This window comes from Budorcas taxicolor, chromosome 19 (assembly GCF_023091745.1).
Source record: "Budorcas taxicolor isolate Tak-1 chromosome 19, Takin1.1, whole genome shotgun sequence".
NCBI classification, from domain to species: Eukaryota; Metazoa; Chordata; class Mammalia; order Artiodactyla; family Bovidae; genus Budorcas; species Budorcas taxicolor.
The window spans coordinates 21,773,930-21,794,737 of NC_068928.1; the positions used below are offsets into that span (position 1 = coordinate 21,773,930).

General features: G+C 57.8%; 1 protein-coding gene across 1 annotated transcript in view; it reads left to right on the forward strand.

Moving 5' to 3' along the window:
• ABR (ABR activator of RhoGEF and GTPase) overlaps positions 1 to 20,370 on the forward strand; it is an 85,419-nt gene extending 65,049 nt beyond the window's left edge. The window contains exons 16-22 of the mRNA XM_052657454.1: positions 11,199 to 11,258; positions 11,477 to 11,586; positions 12,298 to 12,437; positions 13,577 to 13,711; positions 14,732 to 14,837; positions 17,004 to 17,151; positions 17,714 to 20,370. Of these exons, the coding sequence (XP_052513414.1) occupies positions 11,199 to 11,258; positions 11,477 to 11,586; positions 12,298 to 12,437; positions 13,577 to 13,711; positions 14,732 to 14,837; positions 17,004 to 17,151; positions 17,714 to 17,803 (789 nt within the window). The 3' untranslated portion in view covers positions 17,804 to 20,370. The remainder of the gene's footprint in view (positions 1 to 11,198; positions 11,259 to 11,476; positions 11,587 to 12,297; positions 12,438 to 13,576; positions 13,712 to 14,731; positions 14,838 to 17,003; positions 17,152 to 17,713) is intronic.
• The last annotated feature ends 438 nt before the right edge of the window (positions 20,371 to 20,808 follow it).

Here is a 20,808-nt window from a genome sequence, read left to right on the forward strand (position 1 = left end):
AGATCCTTAGATTGCACTTTGGAGGGAGAAGGGCTGAAACAGGAATCCCATTCTGTCCCCAGAAGTGTCCACAGGTTTTAATGGAGTCACTTGTGGGAGCCAGAGAGGCTAGTAGAGCCCCACGGAGGCAGTGGCCAGGCCAGAACTTTTTGTCTCAGGAGTGGGGGGTGTGGGTGAGCAGGAATCTGAGCCCCTACTGTCGCCCTACAGCCCAAGTGAAGACATCTAGACCCACACCAGGCCAGATACTGGCTGGAGGTGGAGGCTTAGGCTGATCTAGGAGGATCCAGGGGAGTGGGGGAGAACTGAGGATGGTTCCTGATGGTCCTACCTCTGCTTCAAGGGTCTGGGAATTACCCACTCCAAAGAGCTTCTCTTGGGAAGGCAGAGGCCAGCAAGGTGAACTGAGATGTTTCCTGCTGAGCTCCAGGATAGGGCCACCTGCTCTAAGATGGGGTTTGCTCCCCTCTATTGCTCAGGAGGGTCAGAGGTGCTACCCAAGAAAGGATGGGGGGGTGGGGTTTGGCCCACTCATCTGGGGAACCTTAGGGTTCAAGGAGGTCCCTTTCTTCATCATCTTGAATGCATCCACTGGTCAGCTCCTGGCACCTCCCAGAGTCTGTCGTTTAACCTGACAGTTTCCTTACAGGTAGCATCAGGTATGCAAGCCACGTGCGTGTCCCCAAGGCTCTGTCTGCCATTTACTGGCTGTTCCAGGCATGGAGAGTACAAGGGTGTTGGGGTAGAGAGATGTCTCAGGCTCATTTACTCTTACTCCATCATCATTTCCTTCAGCATCTGGCTGTGGGCATCAAAAAAGATGCTAAAACCTTAGGCAACAAGATATCTCTCCTGCCCCGGCTGCCCACTTCCCTGCCCCCTTCCCCCATCCGGCACCCACCCCACACACCTTATCCACACACCTTATCTGCTGGACGGAAGGTACCTGCATCCTGTCTTCACCATTTACATGCCCATTCACACTCCTGTAGTCATCCCTCAGCTGCAGGAAAGGGGCAGTAGCACTTCTCTCGAGGGCTGGAGACCCCCTGGTGGCAGCCCATTTCCTCCCGGTCTGAGCCTCTGTGTGGGCCCAGGATGGTGTCCACCCTGGTCGGTTTGGGGGCTTGAAAAGCAGAGTAGCAAGATCTTCCTGTGCTCCTGCAGCCATTATGTTAACACATATTCCCCCGAGGGAGAGGACCTTACTCCTGGGGCTTCACAGGTGGTCTCCGGACCCCCGCTGCTCCCACTTCTCCCCTAAGCTGGCTCCCGAGAGTCCTGTTTGATTCCACAGAGCAGGAGTCCTCCACTCTGAGAATCTGATGACTAGGCCCAAAGCCAGACATATGCACAGACTCTGCTGTTTCAGGCTTCCCTGGTGGCTCAGATGGTAAAGAATCTGCCTGCAATGCAGGAGACCTGGGTTGGATCCCTGGGTCGGGAAGATCCCCTGGAGAAGGAAATGGCAGCCCACTCCAGTATTCTTGCCTGGAGAATCCCGTGGACAGAGGAGCCTGGTGGGCTACAGTCCTGGGGGTCGCACAGAGTCGGACGTGACTGAGCGACTCCCACTATCGTGTGCTGTTTCTGAGAAGGTCACAGATCCCAGAGTAGGAGCCCCTGCTCTTAGTGCACTTGGCAAGCTGCTGTCTCTTGGCTCCTGGGGAGGCTAGAAGGGGCGCCAGCCCTCTCCAGCATCTACAGTCGCAGGTGGCTTGGCCAGGCAGCCATGCCGGGCTTGGTGCCCCTGGCTTTTGGATGGACTCAGCCCAGCAGGAGCTGAGCCTGCCAGTGCTGCCCAAGCCCTGTGGTGCAGAACTATCCAGAGGTTGCGAAGCCCCAGGAGAGCAGATATTTTGGGAAGAGCCCAGAAACTCCTGCAGGTGTCCATTTGGGGGAGTTGCCGGGTGTGGGTCAGGGCACACAAGTCTGGCCAGGCCCAGTCCTCTGCTGAGTGGCCTTGCCATCTGCCCAGATTATCGGGAACTAATCAGCAGGTGCTGTTTGGGCTTCCTTTTCCCTATCAAATCGCACTGGGAGTTGTGTTCTGATGTCTTCCTAGCACCCAAAGGAACACACATCCCCATATCTGGAACCCACTCGCCCCAATCCCCAGGAGAAAGCCAGAGTCAGGTCTGGATCCTAGTGAGCCTTAGACTAAGGCCCCATTGTCCCTGCCCAGGTGGGCGTAGAGAGGTGGGAAGTGACTGTGGAGTGCTAGGGGAACTCTGCTGCAGAGAGGCCGGGAGGGCCCCACAGTCCCTCAGCGCTCAGTTGAGTCCGGCTCTTTGCGACCCCATGGACTGTAGCCTGCCAGGCTCCTCTGTCCCTGGGATTTTCCAGGCGAGAGCGCTGGGGTGGGTTGCCATTGCCTTCTCCAGGGAGCCCCACAGTGGTTTCCCTGATTCTGCTTTGGCTAAGAGAACGTGGAACTCATGCCTGAGCCAGAAGCTGGAACCCCCTCTCTCCTGGACGGTGACCAGAGCCAGGGTCCCATGGCAGCTACAGCTCCTCTTCCCCTTGAATGCCTGAGTGTCTCCTCTGTGCTCTGGCCCCCTCCTTGGAGCACCCCCACCTCCAACCAGGAGGCCAGAGAAGGAAAGGCATCGGGCCGCTAGGAGTCACGAGGCCTTGTTTTTCTAAACCTGAGTCTACTGTCTTGACTTGCTGTGTGACCTTGGGCAAATCTCTTCACCTCTCTGGTTCTCTGGCCTCAGTATAATGAAGGATCTGAACAGGATGATCTCCTAGATCCAGTTCATATGATGATTTTGGCCACGTCTCAAGATTCCTATGCCTAAGCCTTAAACTCTCAGCACGCTGGGAAAGTCTGGGTGGAAGAGGTCGCAGGGCTACCCCTGGGCCACAGCCAGCCATTAACTGACCACAGGAGGAGAGAGGTGAGCAGGAGTGTGGGGCTTCTCAAGCCCTGTCCCGAAGGAGCCCTAGCTGAAGGACATTGCTTTCTCCAGCCTATACACCCTGATTCGTTCATTTGGCCTTGGAATATTGATGGGGCACCCTCACGTACTGGGCACTGCAGAGGCAGCCCAGGGCAGAGGCCTTGCTCTGATGGAACTTTCTGTCCATAGGATTAGTCAGGCAATAGATGACATCATTTCATGCTGCACAAGTACTCTGAGGAAGATAAAACTGGGTAACAGATCAGAGAGCAAAGTGGAGGGGAGAGGCCTCACTTGAAAAAATAATTTTAAACTAAGACTTAAATGACACAGATTCTTGAAAGATCTGGGAAGGGTGCCTTCCAGGCAGAGGTGAAAACCCTGAACCGGGGCAACCATGGTGTGTTCGGAGGTAGAGAGAGGCTGCATGGAGCATAGGAAACGACCTTGGACAGAGTGGGCAGCAGCCTTGGAGGAGTTGAGCTTTTAATCTAAGTGCAGTGGGAAGCTGCCAGGGAGGTTAAGCCCAATTTTAGTGATGCGGACATGTTTTGAGCATGTACTGAGTTCCAGACATCCTTCTTATCTTTTGATGTGACTTAGGTGATAATTCCCAAGATGCTGATAGGCTTAGAGAGTGACATGATGAGGTCCCATGAGTGGCTTAGTGCAGGAAGTGCTTTCGCCTCTCATGCCCTTGTGCAGCCCAGGGCTCATTTGAGTTTTCGGCTCTTTCTTCCTTGTCCTGGTGGTTGGTCACAGAGCCCCGTCGGGATCAAGGCTGCGTGCCCTGGGTGGGGAGCTTCTGGAGGTGTGGAGCCCCACCTCGCATGCTGAGCCTAGAAATGGGCCTGCAAGTGGGGAGGACCTGGGGAGAATCCACAAGAGGCCCCTCAGAGCGAGCACAGGCCAGGGGATTGCTGTGCCTCGTTCCCACCAGCAGGCTCTGTGCCCGGACAGTGTTCCTGGTGGGGCAGGGAGGATGAGGTCACTTTCAAGGGAGGACTTTTCATAATTCTTACCAAACCACTCCGAGTCCAGAGGGAGGCCCCTGAGCCCACAGTCCCAGAAGCCCTTGGCCTCTCTGTGGCTGCAGCATGACACTCCCCGGATGTACCTCGGGGAGCCTCTCACTTGGGACTCTGACCTCTAGGGTGGCCCTTTCCCTTTGGGGACAGAGCTGCTGGGGGCTGCCTCTGTGTTACCTTAGCCCTGTGTGTGCATGCTCAGTTGCTTCAGTGGTGTCCTTACTCTTGTGACCCCCTGGACTGTAGCCCCCCAGGCTCCTCTGTCCATGGGATTCTCCAGGCAAGAATACTGGAGTAGGTTGCCATGCTCTCCTCCAGAGGATCTTCCCAGCACAGGGATGGAACTCTTATCTCTTATGTTTCCTGCATTGGCAGGTGGGTTCTTACCACTGAGAAGCCCTGACTTAGCCCTGACCAGTTCCTTTTCCTAAGAGTGACCCAGCTGGTGTCCCTGAGCCAGGGTTGCGTGGGGTGCAGCTTCCTGGCTGTGACTGTGGGCCTGATTCTGGGGTGAAGTCTGCAGGCAGAGCAGGCAGTGGCGGGCGGGCACGGAGCTCTGAGGAGGCTGGGGCCCCAGGGCTCTGGGAGAGATGTGCCTACTCCAAGTTTCGGCCTGAGGGCTTGATGGCATCGCAGGGCAGGCTGAGCCCTGGAATGCGGGTCACCGAGGGTGCTACAGGGCTAACCTGGCTTCAATAAAAGCCCCATTCAGAGCTGCTGACCCCTTCATACGTGGGCCTCTGGGAACTTCAAAGTTCTGGGGGGAGGGGAGGCGAGCAGAGGCCAAGTAGCCTCAAGCCGGTGCCACAAGCCGTCGTGTAGCTCACCCTGCAGGTTGGGGTGGAGGGGGGACAGAGCTTGCTTGGCTTTATGGTGGGGGTCCCGGCCTCTGGGAAAACAGGGTGAGTTTACTGAGCCTGACCCTGCAGGGTGCAGGCCCGACGCCCCCCTCCTGCTCTGCCCTGCCTCTCTGCAAGTGTCTCTCGGATGGCCACGTTGACAGAAGCCTCCAGTGCCCTCTTGGGGGGTGAGGGGGCGGGGAGGCAGGCTCTTGGCAGCACCGTTGTCCGCCCGCTGCCAGCCCATGCCGCTCACGCCTGTGGTTTGCCCCAATGACAGGCTGGCTTCAGTGTCCCAGGGGGACCAGCCCAGAGCATGTGGATGCACTTGGGGGAGGGCAGCGGAAGGCCAGCCAGGACCGCCGCCGCAGCCACTGACCCGGGAGCCCCAGGAAACGTGTGCCCATCGGACAACACACCTGGCTCAGGGCCTGGTCTTCACGACCCAGCGCTCAGCCTCCGTTCCCCAAAGCACAGCCACACACCTCTGCCTTCTGTGTTTTAAGTTATTTATTCCTTTTGACTGCACTGGGTTTTCGCTGCTGCATGTGGGCCTTCTTAGGTGTGGCGAGCGGGGGCTCCTCCGTCTCGCGGTGCATCCGCGTCCGCGTCTCGCGGTGCATCCGCGTCCGCGTCTCGCGGTGCATCCGCGTCCGCGTCTCGCGGTGCATCCGCGTCCGCGTCTCGCGGTGCATCCGCGTCCGCGTCTCGCGGTGCATCCGCGTCCGCGTCTCGCGGTGCATCCGCGTCCGCGTCTCGCGGTGCATCCGCGTCCGCGTCTCGCGGTGCATCCGCGTCCGCGTCTCGCGGTGCATCCGCGTCCGCGTCTCGCGGTGCATCCGCGTCCGCGTCTCGCGGTGCATCCGCGTCCGCGTCTCGCGGTGCATCCGCGTCCGCGTCTCGCGGTGCATCCGCGTCTCTTGACGTGGAGCACGGCGCTCGGTGTGCGGGCTCAGTAGCTGTGGCACGTGGCCTTCGTTGTCCCATGGCATACGTGGAATCTTCCCAGACCAGGGATCGAACCCGTGCCCCTGCATTGGCAGGTGGATTCTTAACCCCTGGACTGGAGGGAAAGTCCCACCTCTGCTTTCTGTTCAGTGTCCTGTTCACCTGTGAGGGGGACAGCTTCGGCTGTGCTGGGTCACTGCACTTCATTTTCAGTAGCCCTAAAAACAACTCTGGGCTTCGAGTGAAGTCCACGCCACTGCCCAGGACAGGGCCCGGATGCCAGGCCCAGGGTGCAGAGGGCAGAGCAGTGTGCTCAGTGAAAGAAAGGGTGGGAGAGGGCCCAGGGAGGCGGGCTCCTCAGGACCTGTGGGGCTTGTGCTGGGGAGATGACAGTGATACGCTGAGGAGAGGGGCTCAGTGCCAAGGGGCTATGGGGAAGGAGGTGGGGGCCCCTGTCACCTGCAAGCCCCCCACATAAGCTGCCAAAGTAACCACCGCTGCTCTGCGCCCCCCCCGCTGGGATTGCAGCTGCCAGTTCTGACTGCTCACCGCCCCCTCTCCCGCCCCCTCCTCATGGATTAAAGGCGCCCACGTGAGGCCCGGGATGGGAGCAGGGGAAGGGGTGGCAGCAGAAATCACCAGGAGAGGGTTGAGCGAGCTGCGTGGTGGAGGGAGTGTGGGATGGTGGGGGGACAGTGCCCACTGTCAGAAGGAGTCTGACTCGAGGGAGCAGGAAGGGGGCCCCCAAATTCGCTGATGCCTCCCAGGCACTGGGAGATGGTCGTGAACAGCCCTTGAACCAGAGAGAGGGAGGGCTTTGGGGCTCTCCTGTCCCAGGCTGGGGAGAAACGGGCAGGAGGAAGGGCTTAGACCTCTCACAGGGGACCCCTGAGGACGTTTCTGAAATGAAGGTGGCACCCACCATCCAGGGGGGGTTCAGGTGCCCACAGGGCAGCCTCCTCTGAGCCCCCTGCCAGGCTGGGGAGCCCATTTCCTGTCCTGAACGTGAGGCTGCTGAGGCCGAGAGAGGAGAGGGCGGCCTCCCAGCCACCTGCCAGTTCTCTGGGAGACTCTGCGGACGCCTTGCCTGGGATGTGGCCTTCCCTTGGGGGATGGTGGTTCTTCCGGGGACATCAGTCCCAGAGGGCAGCAGGTTCTCCTTGGGAGAGGTCTGAACGTGCAGCCAAGACCTCACCAGGTCTAAAGGCAAAGGCAGAAAGGACACGGTTGAGCCGCTCCCAGAGGCTGTGTTCGGCCACTCATTGGTAACGTGTTCCAGGATGTTCTAGGACCTGCTTCTGTCTCCTGCCTGTGCTCCCTGGGGGTGGGCCCGTGGCATTTTTGTGGCCTGTGTGGTGAAGGAGGCACTCTTCGATGGGGGATCTCCCTACCTGTCTCACTCCTGCAGGTGATCTAGTCTCCCCCTGGTACCTGGTCCCCAGGTGAGGGGACGGCACCTGTCTGCTGGGACTGGATGGTGAGCCATCAGACGTTCCTATCCACTGACATCCAGGAGGCTGGCTTCTCCGCCTCCAGCACTAATCTAATCAGGAAATAGCAAAGTCCACTTTTCCCAGGGGTTATAAATAACCACAGCAGTTCAGACAGCATCATTTCTCTGGAAAATGTGCCATGTCCGTCTCTACTCTGCACCCTCCCTTCTCTGTATTTAAATGACATCCTGAAATAGACTTGATTTCTGGAGTTGTGCTGGCCTTCCAGGAGACAGGGCTGCGTTGTCGGGGTGCTGAGGGGCTGGGTCGGCCTCCCCAACGCGGGTGCCAGGGCCGCACCTGCAGAGGGAAGTCCAGAATAGGGTGGTGATGAGACTCACGGTAAAACGTGACGGTGCCACCTTACCCAGACCTGGCCTGGGACAGACTGCAGCAACAGCAAATGGTCCAGGGGACGGGGTGGTAGTGTGGCAGGGAGGCAGAGGGGAGTGAACATTCCTGAGGCCTGGAGTTAATCTGGGGAGGCTCTCTGGAAGAAACAGGGCTGGGACTGAGCCTTCTCATCAGGCTTGCGAAGGTCCTGTCTCAGATGCTTCCAGGAACACGTGGGGTTGCTACTTGGCATTTGGAACAGAAGCAAGGGGGAGGGAAGGAATGAAAGAATCATACTGGAGACGACCTGCCAGCCCCTAGGTCAGCCTGTGGTGCCAGACGGTGGAGGCCTCATGTCTCCCTTCCAGATAAACACTGATCACAGCAGCTGCCAGAGGCGAGGGCGCCAGGCTGGGTGCTGTACATGAGATCTTGCGGATCTGGCCAAGCCGAGTCAGGGAGACTTGAATTTGCATCCTAGCTCTCACTTCCTAGACATGTGGCAGTGGGCAAACTCCTCATTCTTTTTAAGCCTCAGTGTTCTCATCTGTAGAATGGAGACAGCTAGGAGGACTTACACCTCATGGGCCATGTTATGATGATTGATTGAGATGCTGTAGGTAAGGGGTTTGTCCTGGAGCCAGACTTAGAGGAAATGCTTACATGTCCGGTCAGTGTTACTGTTTTCCAGAGCAACATTGAGGCAGGTGTGGACCCCCCACTGTGGGGAAACTTAGGTTCCAGGAGGTTAAGTGACCCGCCCAGATTCACACAGTTGAGTGGAAGAGTGGACATTTGGACCCAGATCAGTCTGATTCTCAGTCCTTGCACTTTCCCCGCCTGGGCTGTGTCCACATGCCACTTCAGGACCAACCCAGGGGGAGCTAGGGCAGAGGAGGGCCCTAGGGGCCAGGACCATGGAATTGACCTGAGGTTTACGCTGATGCCAAGAGAGACCTACATGAGAAGGGGGTGGTCGTTACAGAGTTGTGTGTCCCAAGGGCAGCAGCTGCCTCCGCCGGCAGAGGGCAATGGAGATCTCTCTGCTCCAGGTGGCCACTGCTGGAGGTCAGGGCTGGGGACGCCCTGAGGCTCTGTGTCCAAGACCTGGCATTCTGGAGTCGATGAAGCTGTCGGGGGCAGCCTGTGCCCCAGGCCTTGGGACATAAAGGTTAGGGGAGGGAGGTTCCAGAGGCCTTCCAGAATAGAGGGCTGGGGCAGCAGCCAGCCGGCGGGCCCGCACGCTCCCTTTGCACGTTTGAGGAGATGCTCGATCCTCTCCACGTGGCTTTCCCTCTGTCCCTGTTCCCCATTTCCTCCCTTCTCCAGGCAGGGGACTGCTAGCCAGGCAGGGCCTGGGCTCAGATGCAGGCCCCCAGCCCCCACTGCAGGCTTAGCTGCCCCCGTCCCCAGCAGGTATGTGGTGATAGAAGATGGGGAGAAGACTTACCAGGTATCTCAAGCTTTTAGAAGCCCCAGGGCCCAGGCCACGCTGGGCGGACCCAGACTCTAGTGAGGGGCCTGTTAGAACAGAAGTGTTCAGACTACGCTCTACAGGCCCTGGGGGTGGGAGTCGTCCAGCGGTACGAGGTCAGGAGCATTCTAAGAGAATCAGCTTGCAGATTCTCAGCTCCCATAAGTGCTGCTGCCCCAAAGGTGAGTGGACATTTGGACCCAGATCAGTCTGGGTGTTGCTGCCTCGCCAGCGAATGGCCTTACCCCACCCCTTGCTCTGCAGAGGAGCCCGAGGACCCCTAGAGACCCCTGCCCAGGGCTCCCAGGGCCCCTCGGTGGCAACAGGGGGGCCCCTTAAAATGTTGATGTGGGAGTTGAAAAAGTAGAAGACTCAAAAGGCTGGGTTTCTGATCCTTTCAAAATCATGTGGTTTCCAGTGTTTTGTTTCCACAAAAGTAGCAGAATTGTCAGCTGAGAGACCGTTTAAAATAAATATTGATAATATGCAATTTAAAGCAAACACCCAGGAAAGAGGTTAAAGAAATGCAAACCTTGCTATAATAAAACTATTTTCAAAAACGAAAGGAAAAAAAGGACTTCCCTGGTGGTCCAGGAATTAAGACTGTGCTTCCACAGCAGGAGGTGTGGGTTCAGTCCCTGGTCTGGGAACTAGGATCCTGCATGTTGTACAGTGCGGCCAAAAAAACCCAAAAAAACTATTTGGAGCCCCATCTGTTTTATGTGAGCAGATGTTTCATCTTTTACATCTTTAAAAACCAAACCAAAAAAATAAAAGTATTGAACTGAAACCCCATTTCACCCTAGCAAAAAATAGTATTCATGTACATACATGAACTAAAACAGAAAAAGCACTCCACCCAATCTCATTAAGAGATGTAGTTCCACCAAAATGGTACTTTGCTGCTGAATGTTTATTAAAATTTTTAATATGTTGGTTAGATTTTTTATTACATACTGCTAATCATTGTACTAGTGAATCCAGAATATGTTTTGAACATTTGGAGACTTGTGGTCTCAGGAAATTTTTCATTTCTATTTACACAGATGTTTTCGTTGAAGCAAAATATAATAGGGTGAAGAATAAAAGACTTAAAAAAAAACAAACGAGGACATAATTCTTTGGGTGAAATAGACTAGAAACGCAAAATCAAGGAGAAAAAGGAATGTTACAGGTTTCTACAAGGGAAAGAAGAATTTGTTTATATGTTTTTTAAATGGATGATGGTGGGTATCAAATCGCTATGGAATTTGGATTCGTTTAAGAGAATGATGTAACAGTTTTGTTTCAAGATGTAAATATTTACATTATTCTGGAAATTATGTTCTTTGCAGCTATTTAAACTTGATTTGGAAATGTTTAGATATTGACTTTAAAATGTGCCAGGGTGTACATTGTTTTTCCAAGTCAGTTTATGGATGCACAAGGAAAAACAGTTTGAAGGCCCCTGAACCAGAGGAACGGGCCCTGTTTGGTCACCTGTGAGGGATACCTCTGGGCCTCGCCTGCCATCTACACCTCCCTGGGGCTCCTGCCCAGTTTGAGGGCCCCCTCTACAGCCTATTTGCTTCCTGGGAGACTAGCCACTTACCTGTTATCTCAATGAGTCTTCACAATAATCCAGCAAGGCAGGGTCTTTACTGGCAATGAACAAACCAAACAAATGAGGTTTAGCAAGGTAGAAACTTCCTAAGGTCACCCGGCCAAAAGTGGCTGAGCTGGGATTCAGACCCAGGGCTCTTCTTTACTTCTGCGTGGCACGGCCTCCTGTTTGCCACCTCCAGGTACGTGGGCTGTGCCCGCAGTGTACCTGACTCCAGTTCCGGCAGTTGAGCAAGTTGCTGATAGACTGTGAGCCTTAGTTTGTGCATCCGTGAAATGGGGTGATAGTATACCTCTCAGAGGGCAGGTCAGGAGTGGATGAGAGGGGATGGACGAATGCGTCCAAGAGCGCACCCCGCCTCCCTCCCAGAGTGGGGGAATCCTTCACTAACTGGGGCAGGAAGGACCTGGGGCCTGGAGCCCCTGAAGGACTGATGTCGCGATGAGCATCAGCCCCCAGTTCCATCTTCCTGAACTTTTAGCCAGCGTCTGAGCCTGAGCAGCAGGGGGCGGGGGGCTCTGGTTTGGTCTCTGCTGTCACCTCTGTCTCTCAGTTTCTCTTTCTTTCCCTGCAGCTGGATCCACAAACTGTAGAAACCAAGAACTGGCACACCGATGTGATTGAGATGAATGGGGTGAGCCGGGAGAGGCCGGAAGTGTCTGCACAGTGGGTGGGCAGCCGGGCCTCCCCCAACCCACCCAGCCCCTCCCCCCTCTCTGCCTGCACCCTTCCCATTCCCACCCTGAGTGTTTCAGGGAGCCCCCAGGTGCAGTCCTGGGGGGCCCCTGTGTTGGGGGGCACTCCTTGGGCACTCATGCCCTGAGGGGTTGTGCCTGCCTTGCCCCCAACCAGATCAAAGTGGAATTCTCCATGAAATTCACCAGCCGAGACATGAGCCTGAAGAGGACCCCCTCCAAAAAGCAGAGTGGCGTCTTCGGTGTGAAGATCAGCGTGGTGACCAAGTAGGTGCTGCTTCTGGGGTCCCTGCCAGCCCCGCCCTCCAGGGCCCCCGCCTTCCAGGCCCCCCACCCATGTCTGGCACCCCAGCAGTCACCCTCCAGTTCAGTACTCACAACAGCCACTTGGATGGGCAAAAGTGGCCGGCAGAGGTGTGTTCCCTGCCTCACACAATGCTTTAGAAATGAGCCAGCACTGAACACTGGGAGATTGCACGTGAAAATCCCAGATCCTCAGCATCCTGTAATAAATGGGGAGACGTGACAGCTGTACGTCTGTGTCTTGGTGTGGCAGCGGCCGGCTGGAATCCAGAAGTGGCTGCCCCCCAGGAGAAGGCATCCTTCAGCCCCCTCCCCTCCCCTTGTCTCCAGGGTCTGGCCCACCCTGCTCTGTAGGTGACCCACTGGGTCCCCCATAGCATTTCAGTGTGAGCCCTCTGTTCTGAGGAAAGCTCTTACTTCGGGCTTTGATCTCCTAAAACTTCCTGCCTTTGTCCCCTGCTGTCCCTCAGCACCCAGGCCTGGGGTGGGCTGTGGCGGCGGGTGGGGGCTGGTAGCATGGCCTCTTTCTTAGCCCTTTCCTTGTCCCCCATCTCCTGATCCCAGAGGCCAAAACACTCCAAAGCCACGGTTTGCAGAGAGGGAGGGGCTACATGTAGGGATCACTGGGGATCCCCTTGCCCCTCCCTCCCCTCACATCCTCTACCCCAACCCCAGGCGGGAGCGCTCCAAGGTGCCCTACATCGTGCGGCAGTGTGTGGAGGAGGTGGAGAAGCGGGGCATCGAGGAGGTTGGCATCTACCGGATATCAGGGGTGGCCACAGACATCCAGGCGCTGAAGGCCGTCTTCGATGCCAGTGAGTCTGGGAGGCCCAGCTGGGCAGCTGTGGGGCGGGGGTGGGGGTTGCTCCAGCAGGCTCCTAGGGCTGGTGGGGGAGCGTAACAGAAGCAGGAGGCTTCTCCATGGAAAGACCCTGACCAGCCAATGGCAGAGGAGCCTTGGACTGTGCGCTCCAGCCTGGCACGGCATGGGGTGGACCATTGCTGAGTCCTTGTGATGTGGGCCTGCCCTGCATTTTCTTACGTAATCCGTTGCCCTCCAGCCTTGCCTCTGTTGCTACAGATAAGGAAGCAGAGCCTCAGAAAGGCCAAGTACCCTGCCTAGGATTACTCAGTTCATAAGCTTTGAGCCTGATTTAAACTCGGATCTCGCTGACTCCAGAGTCTGTGTTCCTGGCTTTGTTGCTGGCCTCCCAGGCTGCAGGGAAACTAAAGAGCTTTGAGCCGGGCCGGCTGGCTCTGGCACCCCCACCTTCTCTGGTTCCCCAGTGCCCTTTGGGAGGGGCGCTGCTGCCTTTCACTTTGACTGAGCCCCTTGGTGGGAGGGTCTGACCTTTCTGGTTCTTAACCCCATCTTGCTGTTCAGGGTGCAGCAACAGCATTGCTAGCAGTCAGGACCCCTGAACTGGCTGGGCAGTGCTGATCCTATGGGAGCTGAGAGGGGGCCTGGTGGGTGTCCCCAGGCAGCTGCCAAGCAGACATGTTCGGGGAACCTGGGGGTGGGTGGGGGGAGCTGGGGACAGGCTGGCACATGGCTCCTCTATGCCACCTGGAAGCCAAGGCTTTGTCAGAACATGATTTTAGGTATAAAAATGTACAGTGCCTTCCAGAGAGGGGCTTAGCGGCGGGGAGATTGCAGCTGGAAGGGGGGCATGTGACACGTGGTGTGAACGTGGCTCCAGGACTCTGGATAATGAACTGTGCTCCCCTCCCCTTCTCCCCCACGGAGCTGAGTCATGGACCACCTGTGGGCACTACCTACATCCCGCCTTTGCTGGGGAGACCAGACCAGAGAGTGGGCTGGGGGTGCATGCCCCGAGCAGGCCATCTCAGGGTGGATGGGGGGACAGATCGGGGCTCCCTGCCCCGCTGAGGGCTGCATGGGGGTGGGAGGGGGCTCAGCCAGCACAGCCCCTTCCCTCCCGCCCCCCGACAGATAACAAGGACATCCTGCTGATGCTGAGTGACATGGACATCAATGCCATTGCCGGCACCCTCAAGCTCTACTTCCGGGAGCTGCCCGAGCCCCTCCTCACAGACCGACTGTATCCCGCCTTCATGGAGGGCATCGGTGAGCAGCGGCGGGGGTCTGAGGGCTGGGCTGAGCCAGGCCTCCCTGACCAGCAGAGAGAATGAGATATCTGTGCCCACCTGCCCACCCCCCACCTGGCGTGCCCATCTGCTCTGTGCCTTGGGCCCACATGGCCTGATGGTGCTCCAGAGGCTGGACCCACTCTCCCCCTGCCCGTCTCTCTTGCCCCTCAGGGCTGCCCTCTGTGCTTCCTCCTTGAACACTGACCTCCTTATTTAGAAACTCCAGGACCGGGCAAATCTGCCCCGAGGGTGTGGGGTCCAGGACCAAGGAGAAGCGAGCCTGGAGTGCACTTGACCTGGCTGGTACCGAGCCTTCCAGAAGGAGTGCGCTCTCTTCTCTGACCAATGCCCAGGGTTGGGAGGAAGCTGAGGGTCCCGCCTGGCAGGACTGTGGCCTCCCCCCAACCTGGGCCAGATCCAGGCCTGGGCGCATCCCTCCTGCCTCACCTTCTCCTGGTCCAGTCAGTGGAATGAGGAGCCCGCGGAAGGAGGGCCGCTGCCAGGCTCTGGCATCAGAAGTGCTTGAAAAAGAGAACATTTAGGGAGTTAATTCCCTGGTGGTCCAGTGGTTAGGGCTCCGTGCCCTTCACTGTCCAGGGCCTGGTTTCCATCGCTGGTTGGAGAACCGAGATCCTGCAAGCCGAGTGGCGCAGCCGAAAAAAAAAGAACATTCACACCAGTGGCATCCTTGTATCCTTACAGACCAGGGATAGAGTGGCTCCAGCCCCAAAGGCCCACAGCCTGCAGGGAAGAAGGGTGTCTGCTCCCCACCTGCCCGCCTCCTGGCTGGGTTCCAGGTCGTGAGTGGGGCCTCCTGCAGAAACCTGTTAATAGCCCACCCTTGGCAAAACACCAGCCCCATCCCTGCTGGGTCTGTCCCCTTGGCCCCTTACAGCTCAGGCTTCCCCCCAGGCTCCCGCAGCCTCCTGACCCCAGGGTGCCGGCCGAGGGCTCCCCGCCCGGAGCCCAGCCCCACCCTCGCCCTTGTGTCCCACAGCCCTGTCAGACCCTGCTGCCAAGGAGAACTGCATGATGCACCTGCTCCGTTCCCTGCCCGACCCCAACCTCATCACCTTCCTCTTCCTGCTGGAACACTTGAAAAGGTAACGGGCAGGGGCCCTGCCCAGTCCGCCGGGAGGTGGGGGGGCAGGCTCCAGCTGGGCGGGACACATGCCCTGGAAAACCACACCCTGGGCGCCTCCTCGTGGGTGCTGGTCTCTGCTGGGCCACCGCAGCCAGGTGAGAGTTTGCCCTTCAGATTCTTGGCATTCAGATTCTTCTGTTTGGAGAAATATTGGGATCCCAGGGGCCACCTCAAATATTGGCCATAGAACATTTGGAGAGGCGGGGCTAGAGCCAAGGACTGTAGGTGGAGCTTCCAGTCACTGGGCCACTCAGTCCACTTGGCATTTTTTAAACGGAGTAGGAGAGACAGCCCCAGGGTGCACCGCAAACGGCAAGCATGCGTATGGTTCTGTTCAGTTACTCCTATTGCATGTGCTGGGTGATCGTGTAAAACGTGTCTGTTATTATGGGTCACAGTCCAAAAAGTCTGAAGCCCACTGGTCTTGACCCACACCTCATCAAACAGGTAGGGAATCTGAGTCCCCAGCTCGATGGGGACTTGCTTGGGTTTACCAGTGGCTCTGCCCTTAGGGTCCACATCTCCCAGGTCCTAAACTATGGTCCATCCCACCTTCCGCTCTGCCCCTTCCACAGTCCGGTTAAACCAAGAGCGGCTAAAGTTGACACCTGCACCTAAGTTAGGAACGGAAGCTAGCCCTGACTGTGACCTCCTCACTCACTTTGGAGCCCAGGACTGGTCCCAGGTGTGAGTGGGGAGGAGATGTTCCCAGGCGTCCCTGAAATCCACTTGCCATCCAGGACCAGGGCAACCCTGGTGAGGGGCTCTGAGCCCTCAGGCCCCCAGTGGAGGCTCGGCCAGGCCAGGCCAGGCTGTGGAGGGCCAGCGGAGACCTGGGAACGCCTGGGCTGCTGTCTTGTTTTTCCCATTATGAGACATTTTCCCTCTGGTTTGGCCGGGACCAAGGTCCCAACCAATCCCCAAATAGTTTGGCGAGCACTGTGGGGAGGACACACAGAGGAGTGGGGAGGAAAATTCATTAGGTTTTCCACCCTGGGAACCGGGCACAGTCTGTTCCCACATCTGGGCGCCTGGCGTGTGTGTGTGTGTGCGCGTGTGTGCGTGTGCGTGCATGCGTGCGTGTGTGTGTGTGTGTGTGTGTGTGTGTGTGGTGAGGGGCAGGGCCAGCTGCACAGCTGCCTCCTGGCATGGCACTGTTTGCTCGTTTCCAAGGCGCTCAGCAGGCGCATCCACGGCTCCTGCCTGGAGGGTGCGGTGATGCTGCAGTGGGAGCTGGGGTCAGAGGCGCTGCTTGGGGCTCAGCCCCAAAACATTGCCTGGGACCAGGGGGAGGCGCAGGGTCTCTCTCATGTGTTGGGTGGTACCGAGCCTGCTGGACACCAGCCCCAGATGGCAGCCCCTGCTGTCACTCAGGGGAAGTAAGCCTACAGAGCATCTGGCTGATCAGGCAAGAGACGCAGAGGAAGATCCAGGAGGCAGCTCTGGGGTCCCAAGAGGCAGACCCTTCTGGAAAAGCTTGGGAGGACAGCCCCTGGGCTCCATCTGTGACGAGGGATGTTCCTGCCACAGCACAGCAGGCAGAGCCTCTGGCCTTTGGCCCCTGCCTGCTGGGACTCCTCCTCTGGGCCCCTCTCCACGGCTGGGCTGATCGTGGACAGCGCGCAGGGTGGGGAGGAGCATGGGTTCAGGAAGCAGACCTCTTGGGTTCGGATCCCTGCTCTGCCACCTGCTGGGTCACCTTGGGCAGGCCATTTGACCTCTCTGCACTCTGGTTTCTTCATCTCTACAAGGGGGATGAAACTGTTACCTACCCAAAGACTTGCTTGTGACGAGCATGAGTTATTACAGGGAAAGTTCTTGAACCTGTAATAGTCTCTCTGAGGCAAGGGAGAGTTGGAGTGGGTCCTTCTGGCTCTTGCAGTTTACCATCAGTTCAGGGGGTGGCCCAGGAGCTGGGAATCTGTCAGTGGAATGTACTGGAACATAGCTGGGAACTTGGGCCCTTGGCTGAGTCCCCTCCTCACGGAGCGGTCTCTACCCTCAGGAGAGGGCGGGCTAGTGACCCCCTTGGGGAATCCTCCCAGGAGCGGTATTAGCCAAGGGTCTGGAGCTCCATGTGGCGGCCAGACGTGACTTGTGTTTCCGCCCCTCCCGTCCCTTTCAGGGTTGCTGAGAAGGAGCCCGTCAACAAAATGTCCCTTCACAACCTGGCTACCGTGTTTGGCCCCACGTTACTGAGACCCTCCGAAGTGGAGAGCAAAGCACACCTCACGTCGGCCGCCGACATCTGGTCTCACGATGTCATGGCGCAGGTACCTCCACGCTGCCCAGGCCTGCAGCAGGTGCAGGGGTCGCACGAGCCGCCCTGAGGGGTGGACTCCTACCCGCCTCCCATCCTGAGCAGCGGGGCTGACGGGTCTGGAGGATGCCACCAAGGAGTCAGGGCTCTGGACGGTCCTGCCAAAAAGTAGGCGTCTAGACCAAGAGCCCACCAGAGGCTGGGTGTCCCAGATACTGGTTGCAGTCCCGGGAGCTGCCTGAGCCTCAGGAAGCAAACTCAGGGGTGTCAGGAAAATCTGGGGCCTTCCCCTCATGTGTGGAAGTTGGCGGGGTGCGAGGGGGGGAGCCCGGTGAGACCCAGGGCAGGGTCTGGTCTGGAACAGGACTGAGGTTGGGGAAGTGGCCCCGGGCACCCTGCCCTCTGCCCTGCAGCACCCCCTACTGCCGCAAACGGGCAGCCACACCTGGGCTTCCAGGGAAGGGGAAGTGGCTGAAGCCAGCCAGCGGGGAAGCGGGGAGCCACAGGAGCCCAGCGGGTCGGAGGAGGCCCTCGGGGTGAGGACCCCAGCCTCAGTCTCCCCTGTCTCCCCACAGGTCCAGGTCCTCCTCTACTACCTGCAGCACCCTCCCATCTCCTTTGCAGAACTGAAGCGGAACACACTGTACTTCTCCACCGACGTGTAGCCCAAGGTGGGAGCGGCTGTGGGGGGCGGCCCTGAGCCAGCCTCTCCAGCCAGGGACCCAACCCAGACTTGAAGGACTGCAATAGCGAACTCCCAAACCCAGCGCTCCGCACTCCAAGGGACACAGATTTCCAAGAACTGGAAGACATGTATCTTTTGTGCCACCTTGTACAAAGCCAGCCGACCCGGCCCCGGCCCCACCACGCACCCCGGCTCTGCCCTCGTTCCTCTAGTCGTGTCTAATGCTCCGTGCTATTTGGGAATTGTTTTACGTCTATTTGTCATGCAGAAAAGGTAGTGACCAACCCGGTGTGGGCACACAGGCAGCCTGCTTTGTTCTTTCATTTCCTCCAACACTTTCTTTCCTCCTGAGTCCGGTCCAAGGGCTTTTATTTTGCGCTCTGTAACTGCTGCCAGCTTCGCCTCTCTTGGCCCTGCTCCCAGATCAGTCTCCTGGCGGCCTCCCCTCGGTCTTCCTCCACCCCGTCCTCCCTGCCCGGCCCCCGCCCCCCGACTCCCCAAGCCTGCCTGCATGCATTTTCAGCTTTGGGTTTTGATCCATCACCTTGAAAGTTCTGAGGCGGCCCTGGGCAGCGGTGGCGGGGGGTGGCCGGTCCGATGCTGCCGCCCCCCACCCTCTCCTTGTCCCCTCACCTGTGGAGACACTCCTGTCTGCCTTGCCGCCTGTGCAAATGTTGGACAAGGAGACAGGCTCGCACTGATCCTCGGCTCAGCACAGGCTGGAGAGCGGATTGCTGGGATTTTTTCCACCTGAGAAACTCTGTTCTGTCTCCAGTCCCCGTGAGGCACCTTTGCCTGTTTCTTCTCCTGCTTTTCCGTTTCTTTTCTCCTGCTGTTCTATTTTGAGTGTAGAGACTCACCAGAGACCTGCTGTCAAGGCAGCCAGAGGGTCAGGAAAGAATCGGGGGAGGTGGGAGAGTCAGGTTGCCAAGGAGACAGAGCAAGTGGGCTGCTGAGAGTGCCAGGGAGCACTGGGCATCTTGGGCTGGGAGCAAGGAGTTGTGGTGGCTTTTCTGGTGGAGCCAGGCTTCTGGGAGGGCAACCATGAGGGCTGAAGCAGGCGTCTCGAAACAGGCAGGCTCCATCCGAGAGGGCTAGCCCTTCCTGGTGCCTCCCGTACCTCGTGGTACCTTTGCCTTAGACATTACACTTTCTCCACAGCCAAGCACTGCCATGGGGCAGCCCCCACGGCCACGTGCGCCCCAGGGCCTGGGAAAGTCAGGCACGGTCCAGCAGTAGCCAGCCGTCATGGTGCTGCCTCCGGTCCCTGGCTTCTGAACGCAGCCTTGTGGGTGAACTCGGGGGGACTCTTAGGAGTTGGGGTTGTGCCAGGTACCTGCCTCTCTCGGGACTGGGTTTTGCAGGGGACCCTGGTGGTGGGTGCTCGACCCATCTGCAGGGTCTGATCCCCGTTGAAGGCCGCTGCTCACTGGAAAGGAGTGAGAAGTGCCCCCGGCATGCAGTTTCTTCTCTCCTGAGCAGCGCTGCCGGCCTCCAGCAGTTCACCTGGGAGGACAGACACTCCTGGCGGCAGGGGCTGGAGCTACAGGACACGGCTCCCTGGCTCTCCTGTGGCAGAGACTAGATTCCAAGCCCTGGGGGTTGGAGAGACAAGCTCTCCATAGCTTGAGCTCAGGGCGGTTTTAAAGAAGGGTTTGGGGCCCTGAAGCCTTAGCACCGGTTCAGTGAGAGGAAGGGCCCCTTGTCTCGTTTACACCTGTGGCCCCGGCGTGGGCAGAATGGTACACATTCAGTGCATGTCGGAGGATAGATGCCCAAGAGGAGAGCGGTACTGACGCCCTGGCTGCCTGCTAAGCAGCTGAGCGAGGAGCCCCACTCCCTAAGATAAGGGGCTTGGGCCACAGGTGGAGAAAGAATGCTGCAGTCTGAACATCCCCCGTGTCTGACCATCCCTGGAGCCTGCTTGGCACTCTGGAGCCGGCAGGTGGCCTGGAAGGTTCTTGCTTCCACGGCCACTAACTGGAATGAATTGGAGCCCCACCTAGAGCTATTTACAGCCCCTAACGGGCGCCTCCCACCTTCCCCAAACCAGGGACATGTGCCTCTCAGCGTCAGGTAGCTACTGCAGCCCCCAACCTCTTGGGTGATGAGAACGGGAGGAAGGCTGGAAGGGCTGAGAAATGGAAAAGGCTCAGCATATTTATCAACTCGACCCCCAGAACTGGGAGGAGTGGGTACCAGACCTGGACTAAGCTGCGCTGAGGGAACAGCCCGTGGGTTCTCCTGAGCAACAGGGACTGTACAGAACCCCAGCCACTGCCCAGCAGGGCAGGCTGTGCCAACAGGAGCCCACAGACAGGCTACAGGAGTCCACACGCCTGTCCTTGCTGGCGATGGCTGCGGGCTGCCGGTGTTGTGCTGTTACAGGTATGATGGGACCCTTCATTAATATCTGACTTTCTTAAGTTGGTAAGGATATATTTTTCTTTGGTCTATGTTCTGTTTCAACTTATGTAGATTATTATAAATTGATGTAAGCCACGTGAGAGGAAAATGTTAATAAAAAAAAATCTGCAAAGCCCCAACATTTGCAAACAACTCAGCCCTGTGGTGTGGACATTTATGTTCCCAGGAGTCCAGAGAAGACCACCAATCTAAACATTTAACTCTTCCAGCTGCATCCAGATGTGCGTTTCCAAGAATCTCCTTACTAGTGAACTCCCCCTGGTGCGTCCCTTCGGCCTGTGGGGACCATGGCAGTTTTGGAGATGAGCCCACGCCCCCCACTTGCTCTTTCACAGATGCCCACAGCTGTCACCAGCCAGTTCTTTTCATGAAATACAAGTGCCCCACCAGAGACCTGGCCATCGGTATGCCTCAGAGACGGCAGGAGGTTGTCTGTTCAGGTGGAGGTTTATTTTATGCCAGCATCTCTCTACAATTTCCTTGGAAGTTGTAGGTCTTTGGGGCAGCCTGCTGGCCTAATCTCTCTTTGGGGAGGCTGGATCCCCTAGAGGGCCCAGC